We start from the raw sequence: 16,425 nt of genomic DNA, 5'->3' as shown, positions 1-16,425 counted from the left end.
CATGTTTTGAGGGGAAAAGAAATATCTTGTTAAACTGGAGCAGATATTACTGAAAGACAGCTGTTCTGTAAACACCACCTCTCAAGATCCTTTTCTATTTTACAATATATTGCATAATTCAAGTATTGTTGGTTGCTAGATCACTTTTTATTTTCTGCTTATGAACAGCTAACATGGCAGAGTGTCTAATGGTGTTCAGGAATGCAGCATTAGGGTAGTCTGTGGTCAATACTACAATAACTGAGACTTCTTTTTCAATCCTCACACAGGCATACTGCATTTTGGCAGGGTCATTGGTATCTGAAGGAGGTATGTAGCTCCAAGCAATATTTCTATTAAAGTGTTCTTAATGTCTGAGACTATACTGTGTGTCATCACTTATACTTACATACACAGCAAAGTTTTGAACTCTGTTGGTGACAGTTGTGCTAACCAAAAGAATTGGAGAAGTTTGCTTATCTATTTGTAATAAGAAGTTGAAAAAAGCATCATTTGAAAGTATATGTAGAATGCCTTTTTTGGTATTTAACTGTGTAGATTCACTGATGATTTGTATGGGGAGACGTGTGTAGAAAAGGATACTTTCTGCTTTGTCAAAAAATCAACAAATAGAGCTTTCTCGATGACCTGTTGTGATGGTACAAAGGAAAATCCCTCCTTTTCAAAATGAAAACAACTTTTTTTTGCCTCTAACTTTTTTCAGCAACTACTTTGGTCTTGTTTCAGCTACCCTTCTTGTTGCTATAAATGAAATCCGCAGGAGTGCTCGAGCCAAGGGTCTGTCATTTTATCAATATGGTATGTGTCGTTATAGCAGTAAGGTATGTGATTATTTAAAACAGAATCTATTTGCTTGTATTTGCCTAATTATAGAATTTTCCCTTCTAACTTACCCTTGCTTTATTGGTTTGTTTTCTATTCTAGTAAGAAAGGCATTTTACAGATTAAATGATAACCTGTTGATTTAAGTAGCAACACTGAAATACTTCTACTGAAATACTAGTTTGTTTGTTTGTTTTTTAATAAATGCTGCTTTATGCTTTTCATATGTTTAGGAGAAGCTTCCATAATTGCTTCTGTGATATGCACTGGGTTTGTTCTCTTTATTAATGAATGCCTCGTGAAAGCATATAGAATTCACAGTTTACAACTGTATAGTTAGATGGAAACATTTTATTTAATGTGCTAATCTTAATATTGTTCATAGAGTACTATGCAGAATGCAGTAAAGCTAAGATTTCCAAAGCAATCTCATTTTTTCTGTGTATGCAGTTGTGCAGAGTCGTGATCCTAGTACCAATGTAGTGTTACTGGAAGATGCTGCAGCAGTTCTGAGTGTGGCTGTTGCTGCTACCTGTATGGGTCTGACTTCTTTAACAGGTAAAATTCTGCCTCAAACTGAGGCAAGCTGATTCCTGTGCATTATATGAATGCAGAGTATTTGGCTTCCATTGATTGACTTAAATACAGCTCTGCTCTTCTCTGATCCTTGTACTGTGTGGGCTTTCAGATGTTTATGCTGTTCTCTGATCTGGTTTCCAGTAAATTGAGTTAAAAGTATTAAAAAAGAAGTCTGTTTTTCCTTATGATTGTTATGAAAGGGATTAAGCTTTAAAAAATAATTGTTCACAAATGGATGCAACTTGCTTTTGAGCTGTTTCCTTGGACAAGCTAAGATATTTAAAAACATGCTTCTTATAGTCACATAATTTATATTATATATTCTACATAATTAGAGCTTCTGTAATCAGTGGTATTCAGCTCCATATGCATGTGGGGGGGGACTTAAGGAAGCAGTTCTTTCCTTCTTTTTGATATACAGTGGTTTTAGTATTATATTCTAATTTTAATAAGTGTTCTTGAGCAATGTGATAAACCCTAATCATGCACGACCTGTGTAGCAACTGGTTCAAGATCTGTCTTTGCGCAATTAAAATTTATGGAGGGAGGGTTATTTGCCCCTTTTTAAGGTTTTGACCTTATAAAATAATTGTTTACAAACTGTAAGGCAATTTTGTGTTTGAGGCTTTTAATGCAGTAGTTGCAAGTTAAATTTTTTTTTAATGTAGAAGTCTTTTTTTTTAAATTCTGGCTCTAGTTTCCTTCATAAAGTTAAAATACGATCCTGTTTCTACCAATCTGAATGCATTTAGTGTCCATTATATAAATACTGTAAAAGCACTTGGAAGTGTTTGAGGTGATAGGAAAGGTCATGTAGGAAGCAGTTTGTTTTCCATTAAAAATAATAGCTATTTAATTAACTTAATAAAGCAATGCTGCTTTACTGATAAAAGAGCAAAGATGTTTGGTTATGCTATTGCCTATGTTTAAATGTATAAACATAATCTATACCCAGAAGCCCAAATAACTGAAAAGTGTACTCATTTATCAGTTTTGCAGTAGAAAGGAATATATGGTATTTCCTATCTGGGGGAGAGGAAGACCTTGAGACTTTATCTTACGGTAACATTTTTCTTCTAACTTCCTCCTGTTGATTGGTAGAAAAGAACTGCTAATGTCCAAAAGAAAACAGAAAACCACACCTGAACAAACTGTGTACTCCTTTCAGTGTGAAATCTGAATTCCCTAATATGTTTTAGAAATGCACCATGAAACTAATCTGAGATGTCTTCTTTAGGAAACCCATACTATGACAGCGTGGGGTCTCTAGGAGTTGGAACTTTGCTAGGAACTGTGTCAGCATTTCTCATCTACAGTAACACTGAAGCCCTGCTGGGACGATCTATTCAACCTGAACAACTGCAGCGACTAACTGAGTTACTGGAAAGTGATCCTGTTGTAAGGTGAGAATCTTCACAACCCTAAAATTCTGCCCAACAGTAAAAAGCAGGAAAATAACATTTGGGAGAAATCATTTGGGCATTTAAGAAAAGGCTTACTGATTTGAGGTGGAATCTTCTGTATTGAGATTTTAGAATGTTAATTGTTACTGACTTCTGTGCTAAAAACTTTAGTAACTGAATGCTTCTGCCTCTTGGATGTTCCACAGCTGAAAGGAAATTGCATGTGTGTAACAACAGCTACATTAATTTCCAGAATTGTCGCATGACTTAATTGAGAAGGCCATGACAAATTTAGAAGTAACTTCAAATATGAGAAATACTGGCACAGAAATGATGCTGCAGTGTTGCTCTTATAGCTCATAAGACTTAAATGTTTTAATTCTGTGTTACTGTTAATATTCAATGTCTGGAGTTCAGTAGCAGCTGCCTCTGAAGTGCTTCAGTAATGTTATGGTATAATAGATTCCGCACATTAGATTCTTACAGAATGAATGCAATGCTAATTTCTCTTTCTGTGAAACTTTGCAATTGGAAATAACAAAGTTACAGCTCATTGTAATTCTGAAATCTTGTGTAAATGTATTTAAGGAGCTATTTTGGATTACTTCAACCCTATTAGCCTTAATTTAGAAGTGAAACACTTCTGGTTTTCTTCTCAATTTTTAGTTGTGAATATATTACTGAGTTAATCAGCTACAATATTTTAGGGTTTTTATTTATTTATTTGTAGTTAGTCTTGTGTCTGGAGAAAAATGAACAAGCAAAAAAACCCCAAAAGCATTAGTTTCTTTCAACTATTCCTGTGTTAAAGTCCTACATCATCAGGAATGCTTCAGAAATGTCTGAACAAAGAATTTCAAAAATTTTTGTTTATTGCTTCTATCTGTGCATCACGGAGCTTATGCAACAAACTTACGTAAAGCTATACAACACAAAATCAGAACCATTCACATGTCCAAAATATTGCAGCATTCATCTTGAAGCATCTGTTAGGGCCCTTTGAATAAATAAATAAACGTCACCAGTTACAAACAGCTGTACTGTGATTAGTCATGATCAGTTATTCAGTACTATCAAAATGAGTTCCAAACACAACGTCCACAACATTTTCATGTGTTAAATGTAGCTTGGAAGAGAAAATTCTCCAAGTCACATCCTTTCGAATTGTGCAGTTAACTAGGAAAGGGTGTTTCTGTAATTGCAACAAGTCCTTCCAGTAACTGGCACAAATCAACTCATTGTTCCTTACCTCAAAATTGAGGGTACTTTAAGGTTTTTAAATAGCTGCGTGTACGTGTTTTTCATTCCAGAATAAATTATGTTTTAGACTGGTGGAAAGCGCAAAACCTTCTGTGTGGTAGCAAATAAGTTGAACTTTAATATCTAAAAGCTTTTCTTTTTTTGAATTATTTTTGAAATACTACAAATCTAGTTCTAAATCTGCCACTGTCTCTTTTATTGTAGCCAGCCCTTTAATAGATGGGGATACTTGTGTTGCTGTAGCAGGTACCTGTGGGAGTGATATAACTAGTTAAATATAAATCAGTGTTTAATGGGAATGCATGACGACGAAATGATTTTAATGATTTCAAATTTAAAAATTATGGTTTCAGAGCAATTCATGATGTTAAAGCCACAGACATGGGAATGAGCAAAGTGAGATTCAAGGCAGAAGTAGACTTTGATGGACGGGTTGTTACACGTTCTTACCTGGAAAAACAAGACATTGAACAGCTGCTACAGGTACGTTTAAACAAAGTAATTTTGTTATTTCCAGCATTTGATTTTGCTTTCCAGCTTCAAGTATACTTATAATTTTTTCAAGTAGATGAGACATTAAAATGGCTTCTTCATTTTGAAGATTTGCAGCTGTTTTTACTTTGCATTAATGTATCTGTACGCAGATTGTAATAATGTGCTGCTGAATTGTAATAATGTGCTGCTGAAATAGACCCATTTCTGGGTTTAGCTGGGCTTGAGCAGTAAGGAGGGCAGATTTTTAAATCAACTTATAAAAATGCAGGTGTGTCTAAAATCATTCCAGTGAGAATACAGTTCATCAAATAAATGTTTATTAAATTACAAGAACTCAAGACAAAACTAAAAGCCTGTCACCTAAGAATAAGCATGTTTTTTGGCACGGGTATTTGCCTTGGGTGCTGAAGAAGCAGAGTGGCAGTTTACATATCTTACTTTTCAGGCTAGACTTGAATATGAACTGTTTGCATCATGGGATTCAGCATTTTGACAGCATTCGCATTCATCAATTAACCATCCTTGATGTCTCAGATTCTAGTGTAGTTCAGAGAGCTTTTTTACATCCCTCTTTTTAGTATTGAAATGCAAAACCCCTCTGAGTTTAATTTTACGTGGTAAAGCTATGAAGTCAGAAGTGAAGAATAATCTATCTAAACTACAAGGAGAATTTTAAGTAGGCAAAATCTTTTGCTTATGCATCTATTTTCACCAGTAACTATTTCTTATATACATTGACTCTCAGATTTTTCTCTGTTACCCTATCAGAATGAAAATTCAGTGCCTGCATTTTATGGCTGTCCATTTTTAAAACATACCACCCCTTAATAACAATAAAAAGTATATATGTATGTGTGTATATATGTATGTGTGTTTATATGTAGAGAGAGTAATAAGTGATTGCACAACAGAGAATGCAGTTTGGCTTGATTTTTATGTTGCCAAGTCTGAGTTCCTTTGTTTTATTCCTGCAGCTGTTCAGTAGTACCCTTGTGTCAGCTCTGAAAACATCATTAAAGGATAGTTACTTCCAGCAGGACTCAGTCATTCATAATGAAGGGCAGACATAATGTTTGCCTTTTTGTCTGTTTTTCTTTAAATTACTAGCTTATCCTGTAGTGGCATCCACGCTGCCAATTCTGAAGTTGTAAAATTTATGAGTTGAAGTGCTGTTATTCAGATTAATCTCACTTCTTTTGCTTGTTAGACTTGCTGTTGTCATAGTCCAACAATGGACTACGTGTCAATGGGATTGGGGGATATTTTTTAAGCTTATTCTGGTACATTATTATGTCTCTTCTGTCCCATTACTCTAAAACTGAAAACAGCTGTTGTTTTGTAGTTATATATACGTGATGAATTGGTTATTTTACTGAGTCTTACCAATCACCTGTTTGTCCTGTGTTGCATCTACTCTATGGCTGAGATACTAGGGGACAAATGGCTTCTTGTCAGCTTGGTTCTTAGGTCTAAGAACTCTGAGGAAATCAGGGAGTGTAACATCCTGTCTTCCTTAACCTCATTGTTTCAGTTTGTTATACACTTGATCTCCTGGTCTTAGTTCTTACAGCCATCTTTGAGGGTTTTTTTTCATATTATCAGGGAGCAGTATTTATAGCAGCTTGTGCAGTAATTGTTGTGGGATTTAAGATGAGTTGGTAATGTGATTCCCAAGCTAAGCAGTGTATGGATAAGCATTAATGTATGAAAATGATGAAAAAATAGGGTATCCTGCTCTGCCAGCAAAAGATAACTGTAGAAGCATCTAGAAAATGAATGAAATTCTCTAAACTTAGTTTGCAAATATAGTTTTCTTTTCCTCCTTTATGTCAACTGGAGGTGTAATGATGACCCAGCTATTTACATCAAGTAGATATACTTCTGTGCCTTTGATATGTCAGAGCAGATGATGTTTTGAAAGGAAATGGCAAAGGCAGATAGCTTTTTTTTCTTACTTTGCACTTATTCCTATTGGATATGTCAGAACACTCTGCAGGGTTATTTCTAACACCATCACCACCCCTCACCCTTTTCTCAACCTCTCGAATTTGATTTCTTGTAAGGAAATTCAGCAAGTGAAGACTCTTGAAGAATTAGAAGCGTTCATGCTTAAGCATGGTGAGAATATCATTGACACGCTGGGGGCTGAAGTAGACAGACTTGAGAAGGACCTAAAGGTAAATTTTAGCTATTTAGTAGGGAATGATAATTCTGATATATTTTGAACAGTGTCGCTGCTTATACTTCTTGGGATTGTTTATATAAATACAAGAGAGGAGAAGAGGTGGTTGATTTTAATGCCAACTCGCTTGCTGTAGTTCCACTGAATTCTGAACAGCAGCAAAGCCCTTAATTTGCCTTTGATTTGTTTGTTTTGCATTTCAGTCAGTTTTGTTTCTAGAACACAGCTTTCATAAAATAAGACTTGTGCCTCTGTAAATTCTAGAGTATTCTCATATTGTCAGGTTATTTACAGGCAGTGACTTTTGGTTGTAAATAAACAAATTTTGGTTTATTTTTAACCTGGTACTTGGTGTTCTGTTGAACCTGATATCACCGTGTGGTGAGGGCTATAATTATTCAACTTTGCTCATATTGAAACCATACAGTATTCCCTGCTTTTATAGGCCTATCATAGATTTCTTGTCCTAACAACTTTTTTTTTTTATTTTAATTCTAAGATTTAAATATATTTTGCCTATAATTTTAATTAATATTCTAGTTTTACTTTATATCCTTAGTGTGGTGCTGTTTGTAAATCAAAATATTTTTGTAATTGCATCAGCAGATCCTATTTTTCATGGCTTTTAAACTGCATGACTAATTATTTTAAAAATGTGAATACTGAGATTTGGTATAGTTAGGGATTTCAGTCAGATTCACATGGCTTTGAAGTTGGTGACTGTCAGTATACCTATCATGGATTATACAATCCATGCAATGAAACATACAGTACTGGAAAGAGAATGTCTTAATAGAAACAGTGTTTTGAATCTATGAATAGCTTTAATGACATATGACAAATTATTTCAGCAATTATCCATTGTTCTGGAAATTACCTGTTATATGCACGTGTATCACATCAACTATGTTTTATTTGGGCAGTTTTTTAATATAAAAAATAATTACCTTTTAGAAATCATAATAGCTCTTTCATACCTTATAAAGCATGAGCTAATTCAGCTGTGAAGCTAAGAAGTATTTGTCAAATAGAAAGATGACTTAGTCTTCAGAATAGCTCATGGTAATGGCTATTGTTGAACCTGTTCCTCATTTTAAAATTATTGATGTTACCAGAAAAAGGAATTTGTTATCCACTTTCCAGCATCATATTACAGGAATGAATTATTTGTATCTAGGTGCAAAAATGTTGAATATTTTCAGTAAAAATGTATTATTTTTTTTTTCTTTTTATTTCAGCAACGAAATCCTGATGTTCGTCACGTGGACTTGGAGATACTATAGACTTAGCAGAAGAAATCTTAGAGTTGATAGCAGTTTGGGAAGAAGTCATGTAAATGGCTGAAATGCTTCTGAAATTACAGTGACCTCAGCAGCATACCTTGCTTTAGCTTGCAGGCTTCCTGGACTGTTAGCTTCTTTAGGACTGCTTCTTTTTCTGGAAGAGCTTTAGACTTGCAGTCAAAAATTTCCATGACAAATCTGCTTGAAAAGCTACCTGAATTAAATTCTGCTGGAGAATCTGTTTACGGCAATTCAAGACTTCAGACTTGAAGTTTAGACAGGCAAACTCAACTGCCTGAAAACATACAGCACGCTTAGTTTTTCCATTTACGTCCCTTTGCAGTCAGTTTGCACTTCTTTAGTTTCTTTCAAGATATCACTAAAGGTTCTTGGGAGATATTAAGATTTGCTAGGATGAGTTTGTTCCAGTGGAACCCGCCAACCTTAAACTAATTGTTATATTTCAGTTGTGTGATTGTTTCACAGTTTTTCTTTTCTATGAGATACATTCTTTCCAACAGGCGCTGGCCTTCTCTCAAGTGCTGCAACCTGGAAACCTTTTTGTCACCATTGGGAATACCAACAGCACTTCAGAAAAAGAAATCAGGTTTTTCTCCTTGGGGGAGTCAGCTGTACGTGGTGAACCAGAGGATGCTGGGTTACTGTGAAGAAAAAAAGAGATGTTTCAGTGAATTTCCTCTGATTAAATTCTGTTCTTTTCTTTTTCCCCTACTTCTTCACTTTTTTTTTCTTTTTTCTTTTTTTTTTTTCTTTTTGTAAATATCTTCAGATGTAGTCTGGGAGACACTTACGGTAGTGTTTATTGGAAGTTACCTGGCATTTTTGGCTTTTTATACTTTTAATAAGCAGTGTTGCCAAAAATGATCATTGCTAGAAGATGTAAGAAATGTATTTGGAAGTAATAATAGTCAAAAACGTATTAGAAATATTTATAATTAAACACTTGAATACATTGTATTTTTTATTTATTTACTTCAAGGTGTTTTCTATTATCTGAATTCTAAACTGCGTTGTGTTTTTTAAGAATTGGCCATGCTTGTCTGGGAAAGTGTATCAGTGGTCCTCAGCAATCATGAGATAAGTGCCTAGGCTTTATAGCTATGAAATCTGCAATTCTAGCACTATACAAAATCAGCATACAGGCTTTCTGCAGTGGGCACCCAAAGTCATACCAGATTCTTCATGAATCAGTTGTTTAATAGAGGCTGTGATCATGCAAATTGAAATTTAAGTGTGTTTAACTGTGTATAAATAACTGAGGAAAATCCTTTATGCACTTTAAAATATTTCAGCAAAATAAGAATTTCTCATGGGTGAGAGGTGGTATTTAGAGCCTCCTGCTGATTCTGTTACTGAGCAGTGACTGTCTGAGAGGAGAGATGCTGATAGGAAACAGGTCCTTAAAAATCAGTTTATTAAGATTAAGCTACAAGCATTTCTATAAGGAATAATCATGGAGACCAGTAAGTCCAGATTTGACTAAATGCTTTTAATTTTTTTCATATTGAATGAAATTTACCAGTGAATGATGAGAATTTAAAATGGCATACCTTCTTACAACTGAGAAGCACTTGCTTGCTGGTCATTTTACTTAGAATAACATTCCAGAGCTTATTTAAAGATGAGGCTTCACATACAGTAGTTGTGGGTAAAGGGTCTCTTTAAATCCCTGTCTCTAACTCCTCTTCATCAGTGGATTCTTCATAGCATATTGTCTTCTTACAGCTAATCCTGAAGACACCATTTAAGTGTTTTCTCCCACTGTAGAACCCTTCAGTATATTTAAGCCTGACGATTTGAAATACGTGCAGTGAAAGATTTTAAAGGTGTTACTGCAGATGTACCATATCAAGTAAATACTACTTACTTCAGCGCATTACAAATCATTTATCTTTCTCCTCACTCATTGGTGTGAACTTCATCTCAATTCATTATGCACTCTGCTGATGTCAGCCTTATTCCTGAAGAGCACTGGAATCAGATAAATCCATAACCTCTTTCCTACTTCCTAGAGTATCTCTATGGATTTTGAATTTGGATAAACACTTAAATTGTTATTCCAGAAATGTTAAAAAACTGAAGAGGACTGAAACTGCAAAAATCTTACTGTGGAGCAGTTAGTGGAGGCAATCAGTGTGATGCAAATAATTTCTATGCTGGCACCACTGATAGATACATCATAGTTTGTCACTTTGTGTCATAGAAATTCCACTTAGTAAACATTACATTAGGTACTGAAGAATTCCAATATCTTTTTAAAGAGGAGGCATGAGCTTATATTCTTATGGTACATCTGCTCCAACAGCTTGTGAAAATGTTTTCTTAGTCATCAGAGATGTAATTCATAAGAGTTTTTAACCTAATTTCTTTGTCTGAATCTGAAGCATACCCATCTACACATCTTTTGTTTGCATTGCAGGGAAAACACGCTGGTCTTTCTCTCCCAGTTATATGATTGAACACATGAGCACAGTGTGTTAAATTTAAGAACCTAGAACTTGAGTGGTTTGGTTAGATGATAGTTGCGTAGTTTGAGGATCTATTTCCATTTTTAAAAACTGATCTGGGTGGTGGTGTACTGCAAAAATGTAGAGAGGTTTGGGCAGTTTCTTATAAGCTTATGTATCTTGTAGTTCAGTGAAAACATGGATTCACTGAGCTTGTCGATGAATCAGTTCACAATGGAGGTAAGACAATTCCAAGCTGTTATGTTCATATATATAATAATTGGCAGTTTGTTTTAAAATTTACTACTTGAAGAAAAAAAAGTTTGAGGTATGTGGGTCCAGTACTTAATTTCCTTTTGGTTTAGTGCTCTGGTGGAAAATATTTTATTAACCCATTTACATGAAGGAATCCTCAGAATTGAAGAAAACTTCTAAATCGTGGAGGAGTGGACTTCTTTTTCATCATCAGAAGTACAATTACGTGATTCCTCTTTTGGATGGGTTTTAAGGAGTACTTAAGGAGTGGGGATTTAGCTAACAACAAAGTTACATTCTAGGACTTTTGTCAATAAAAGTTCAGTCTTTTAAAATAATTTATTTTTGTTGGCTGGCTTTACAGGTTTTATTTTTTCCAAGTTGTTCAAAGCATTACTGCCCTTTGCGTTGCTCATTAGTTGTGTCATGTCTCATAACTCTGTAAAATCTGTGCTATTCAAAAAAGATCGTCTTGGTACTCATAGTGATCATAATGTATTTTAAGTCAAAGTTGGCTGGATGCTAATGCGTGTTTTCCTTCAGAATTCAGTTTTCAGTAAGATAAGGGTAAATTTCTGAAGTGATTATCTTTGCTCCCATGAACCAATTTAAAGCCTGAATTGTTTATATGCTGTGGAATTCAGTATTTTGTGTGGCCCACTGCCTTTGTTTTCTAAAGCATTTAAATGTGTAGCAGCAGTAAATCCTTCAGTGAACTTCTGCATTACAAACACTGCTTTGTGAGCAGGTCTAGGAGTCGCAGGAACTCTGAGGACAGGAGAACATATTTGTAACAACTATTTGCATCCTTTATCCTCTGTGGTTCGTGCTCAGTCTAAAGGTCTTTGTGCCTGTGCTTTTCTGTCTTTGAATTCCTACATTTCTTTTTCCTTAAATGTTTCTTACTTAGAGAGGAGGAAGCAATTAAGAGGAGGTTATGTCTTAATAACAGAGCTAAATAAGACCTATGGTCTCTGATTTTTCTACTGACTGTCATTTAGTGATGGTTTTCAAAAGTGGTTGCTGTCATGAAAGCTTCCCATCGTGCTAGCCAAAACTGCCAGCATTCTGATTCTGCTAAGTGAAGCCTTTTCAATTATATCCATAGACTGGATTTTTGATGAGAGACTTTTATTGCCCTCCCTTGAAAAGGAGAGAGTAGAGGGAAGAGCTTTAGATTTTTTTTACTTGCGTAGATAATGCACTGATTGCAACTCTATGTTCTCTTTATTTGTTATCATTTTAGCTGACTTCTTTTCTTTCCTTAGGGAAAAAAAATAAACATGGAAGTACCATAGTGAGATATGGGCTTCTTGCAAAGAATTTCTATTCCTGCAATTTAAAAAAAATAAATCCTTTTTCTAAAGATGATCTGGATGCATTTCCCACAAAAGAATCCACAGAAGCATATTGTGTAAGAGCTGAAAGAAATGTATGTCGTTTGGTGGTCATGTTCTTAAGGCATTTTAGTTTGATAGAGAGGGACAATTGATTAATATTGACTCCTGTACTGGAACTGAACTTCTGTACGTGCTTAAAGGCTTACACTGCAGAAGTGAATATAGAATGAGAATGCACTTTTTTTTTCCTAGCTTAAATATTGTGCTGCTTCTGTTCTTAATGTTAATTCTGAATAGAGTACATGACTAACATCTCTTTTGCAGTTTTGCTGCTTGATGTAAGCAAGAAGTTGAGATCTACTGAAAAACTTTTTTGAAGAGAACTTCTGTAGCTTAAATAATTTTTCCTTTCTTGTTAGTGAGAAGAAAATAATGAAAATCAAAAGGGCTCTATAGCAGTATTACATATAAAGAGAAATAGGACTCCAGGCTCTAAAGCACAGTACTCTGATTTCTGAAAGATGTCCCTTGAGGAAAATGAAATGTGCCGTGTGGTTGTATGGACAGTAGAAAGTGCAGTCAATTGGTCTGGGTTTTCAGGTTGAAGCAAAAGAAAAGATATTCCAACACGTGTGTGGTAGAAAGAAACAAATACAAGATGCTGAGCATTTGAGAGCAGGAAGAGATCAACACAATCTAAACAATGTGTCCAGAAGTAAGAAATGATCGTCAGACATAGTAGTATCATGTTTTCATTTTTAGCAATATGAAGAGAGTTGGGTGATTCCCTTCCCTCCTTCCTCGCCCACCCCCCAGAAGTGAAACCTCATACAGTCATAGCAAACTCAATGCTCAGGGGATGGTATCATCTCTGCTGGAAACTTTGTTGAGGAAGCGCGTGCTTGGTGAGTGGAGGTGAAGTACTTTTAATTGTGGAAGTGGGAGCTGGAGTGGGTTAAAGAGAAAATGATTGAGGCACCATGCTGAAATATGGAAAACGTGCAGTGTTGTAAGGACTACAGAATTGCTGCAGTGGTCTGCAACCATTGGTGAATATATTAGTCTGTATTTTCAGGTTGCTTATGTGTCTGGATAAGCAAAATTTCTGGTTAAATCAAGATGTTCTGCAATGGAGCTAAAGGGAACTTCCAACAAGTTACACAACGAGGCCGTATGTTTTATAAAATACCACTGAATAAAAATTATAGTAGATCTGGAGCACATCAGTTTTCTTAAGGACAGGTTTTTTTTTTCTGTGTAAATCCAAAGCACTTATTACAATATAAGGTCTTGGTTACTTCTCAGAAGCGTTGCACCAAGAGTAAGCCTGGTCATACTTCTATGTTATCAGTGTTCGTAGTGCTGTTATAGGGACAGGGTGTTTGTTAAAATAGTGGAATACAGCTCCACGCTAATATAAACTAAGTTTGATATTTACAACTTTAAATACAGTCTAAAGCATTTGAGGTTGTGATCAGCTGCTTCAAACCTGAAGGCAGACAAAAAAAAATATGCAATGTTGTGTAAATGATGTAAATACAAAGCTTTTTGTAAGTTTCTCTTCGAAGTAAGGATGCTGAAAAAGGATGCAAGATGAAGTGTCCGAAACAATGTCTGAAGCATATGGAAGATGTGTTGCTTTTTGCCAAAACTGCCAAGAAGGTCTGGAAGCCAACAGTGAGGATATTTGTTGGTGGTAGAACTTTCAAAGGGCAGTCTCAAAATTGAAGCATGTTTTTCCATGCAGCCTCTTAAAGTCATTCTCTATTGCCCTTCTGCTCCCTTCTGATGCTTGCTGTTGTGCTGGCTTTTTCATTCTCACTTGGTTACCTCATATTAGTAAGGAGAAGTCAATTTAATTTGTGAGGTGTAGATATTTAAGTATTTATCTGCATATGTTTTCTCATGTAATTATAATTGAGTTTGGTACATCTTGTAAAATGTCTGGAAGCTGTAATTATTCAGTAAAACGTTCCATAGCTAGTAAAGGTTGTGTTCTGTTAATTGAAGCAATTTTCTGTATAATTTTGTAGGCAGACAACGATGCTGACTTTAGGCACTCGATGGTGATTTGCCACATTTCTGAATTAAAACTGCAGTTATGGGTGCAAAAGAAAAATTATATCCATCTATCTGTACCGGTTATTCAGGTAGCCTTTGCAACGCTAAGAGCAACCCACCTAGGGTGGCCAAGCTGCATTTCTTAATACTTCTTCACTGGCAAATATACCATGAATCCTGTTCACCTTGATCTCCAAAGAGTGAAATTCTTCCTTGGTAATCTCTTCCTGCCTGTGTCAAACACCCTCTGGTACTATCTCCAGTTTGGACTACAGTCCTTTGACTGTTCTGTGTGTGTCCAAGAGGTGGCTTGCAGATTGGTATGTAGACAAGTGTACAGAGAATTTCTTCAAGATGTTGTGTTTATGTATTAGACATGTGCAATAGGTATAACTTGACAATACCAGCAAAGCTGTCCGAGCCTCTTAAGCCAGGTAATGTTTACTTGAAATTAGTGTTCAGGAATTAGCTTAGAAAGGGTTTAGCATACTGAGTGATTGACTGAAGGTTCTCTCTGTCACTAACAGTGACAAAAGCTGGCGAGCTCTCTGATTATGGAAATTTCTATCCAAGCTAAAACAATACAGACTCATTGGGATTATAAAGAGGAGATACACAAATGCAGGATAGTTGGGTGATAAAGTGGAGAAAGTTCAAAAAATGTGGAATTTGTCTGAACGGGTTAGTTACCAGAAATAAGGTGGTGAAACACCATATTTCAGGAGAGATTAGAAGGTTGTTCTTCATCTGGGCCTTCCAGACTGTAACAAGACTTGGGTTTTTCAGTATGTGCAGCTAGCACTTCAGATACCAGTCCTCTGCATTCAGAAATAAAACAGGGTGTTGTATGGCTCGTCACCCCAGCACCCATTATTACTGGGAGCGTAATGGCATAAAGTCTGAGTCGGGAGATGATGGGCTACATTTGAGGCCTTTTCTGTTTGAGGTTTTGAGGTCCTGGAGTCTGTCTTCTGGGCTGTCTGAATAACCGTGCAGATGGTGTCAGCCACTTGGAAAGGGTGAGATCTGTCTTCTCCTGTAATGTAAACTGGAATCCTTAAGTAATCCTTTATTGGCCATTTGTGGCATTTGTTGAAAGGCCATTCATAAATAACTGTGTTAGATGGCTGGTTACAAGTTGAAGTGGGTCCTTTTAGTTTTGTCTTAACAGTTATGTTCAAGAATCAGTTTAGCCTCTGACTCCTAATATTTTAAGCGGATCTTCAGTAAGAGATCACAGAAAGTAAACCTCTCCTTCAAGCTTTGTCCTGATATCATAGCCAAAATCAAAATAAAATCCGCAGGAGAAGATTCTAATAAATGTGGACAGTTTGGAAACCTTTGTGAAAGGGAGAAGTTTCAGTGAGGCTATGGATTTGAGGAGACCAAATCTGTGGTGTTCTAGGTGCTGCCCTATGGCCGTCAAGCAGAGATGAGAGACTTACTCAGCTCATGTAAACATCTCAGATCTGTTCCCTCCACAAACAGCTCTGGTTTTGAAGGTTCTGAAGGTGGCCAGATGCCGACTGGGATATCTGATGCAAAGCTCCTAAAATATGAGGTAGAGAATGGGGTGAAGCCTTTGAGTGGTTCACTATGCACATTCTGAAGAGGAGCTATGTAGGGTGTCATATGGAGCACCTCCGTACCACCAAAATGCTGTTCTAAGGTAAGGCATCGTATTGTAAGGAAATGTCCTTTCACCTGCTGTCGTTACAAGATAGTATAGGAAGATGTTCACTTTGGTAGTAAATATTAAGCAATAATTTAAGTGACTGCGTTATTTATAAAACTGCTGTATCAGTTTTGAAGGTTTTATACAAAATCTATGCTTGTAAAGAAAAAAGAAGGAACGGAGAGAAAAATCTTTCCTTTAAAGCTGATGTTTAGAGAAGGGACCTGCTGTAAGGCAGCACAGATTGGGTACTTGCACTCCAGCTCTGGTGGAGATTGCCCCTGTTCTCTATTCTGGCCATCTATGTGTTGCATGCAGAATGTGCAAATATCTCCGTGCTGATATTTCCAAGTTATGTCTCAGTGAACTTAGCTGCAATGTATGCAGGGTATTCGTTGCTGACTTTTTTTGATTGTTTGCTTTTCTCTTCCCCATTTAGCTGTCTAGTGGTGTCCTACCCTGCTCCTGCAGTATGTAAAGGCTTAAGAGCAGGAGGTGCTTTCCTCTCCCTACTAGTTCCTCTCAGACTCTTGAGCTGACAAGCAATTTGCAATCCACTGAGCACTTAGTAAGGGGCATTGCTGCTACTTTTAGCTTGGCTT

General features: G+C 36.1%; 1 protein-coding gene across 1 annotated transcript in view; it reads left to right on the top strand.

Annotated features, from left to right (window-relative positions):
• The window catches only part of SLC30A9 (solute carrier family 30 member 9), a 29,131-nt gene extending 15,056 nt beyond the window's left edge, over positions 1-14,075 (top strand). The window contains 7 exon segments of the mRNA XM_065737095.1: positions 270-309; positions 727-798; positions 1,273-1,380; positions 2,639-2,804; positions 4,418-4,547; positions 6,623-6,736; positions 7,980-14,075. Of these exon segments, the coding sequence (XP_065593167.1) occupies positions 270-309; positions 727-798; positions 1,273-1,380; positions 2,639-2,804; positions 4,418-4,547; positions 6,623-6,736; positions 7,980-8,024 (675 nt within the window). The 3' untranslated portion in view covers positions 8,025-14,075.
• Positions 14,076-16,425: the final 2,350 nt, after the last annotated feature.

The sequence above is a fragment of the Cyrtonyx montezumae genome, unplaced genomic scaffold (assembly GCF_038088225.1).
Source record: "Cyrtonyx montezumae isolate F1298 unplaced genomic scaffold, pur_monq_1.0 scaffold_2, whole genome shotgun sequence".
Lineage (NCBI taxonomy): Eukaryota > Metazoa > Chordata > Aves > Galliformes > Odontophoridae > Cyrtonyx > Cyrtonyx montezumae.
This window is presented reverse-complemented; position numbering and strand designations above follow the sequence as displayed.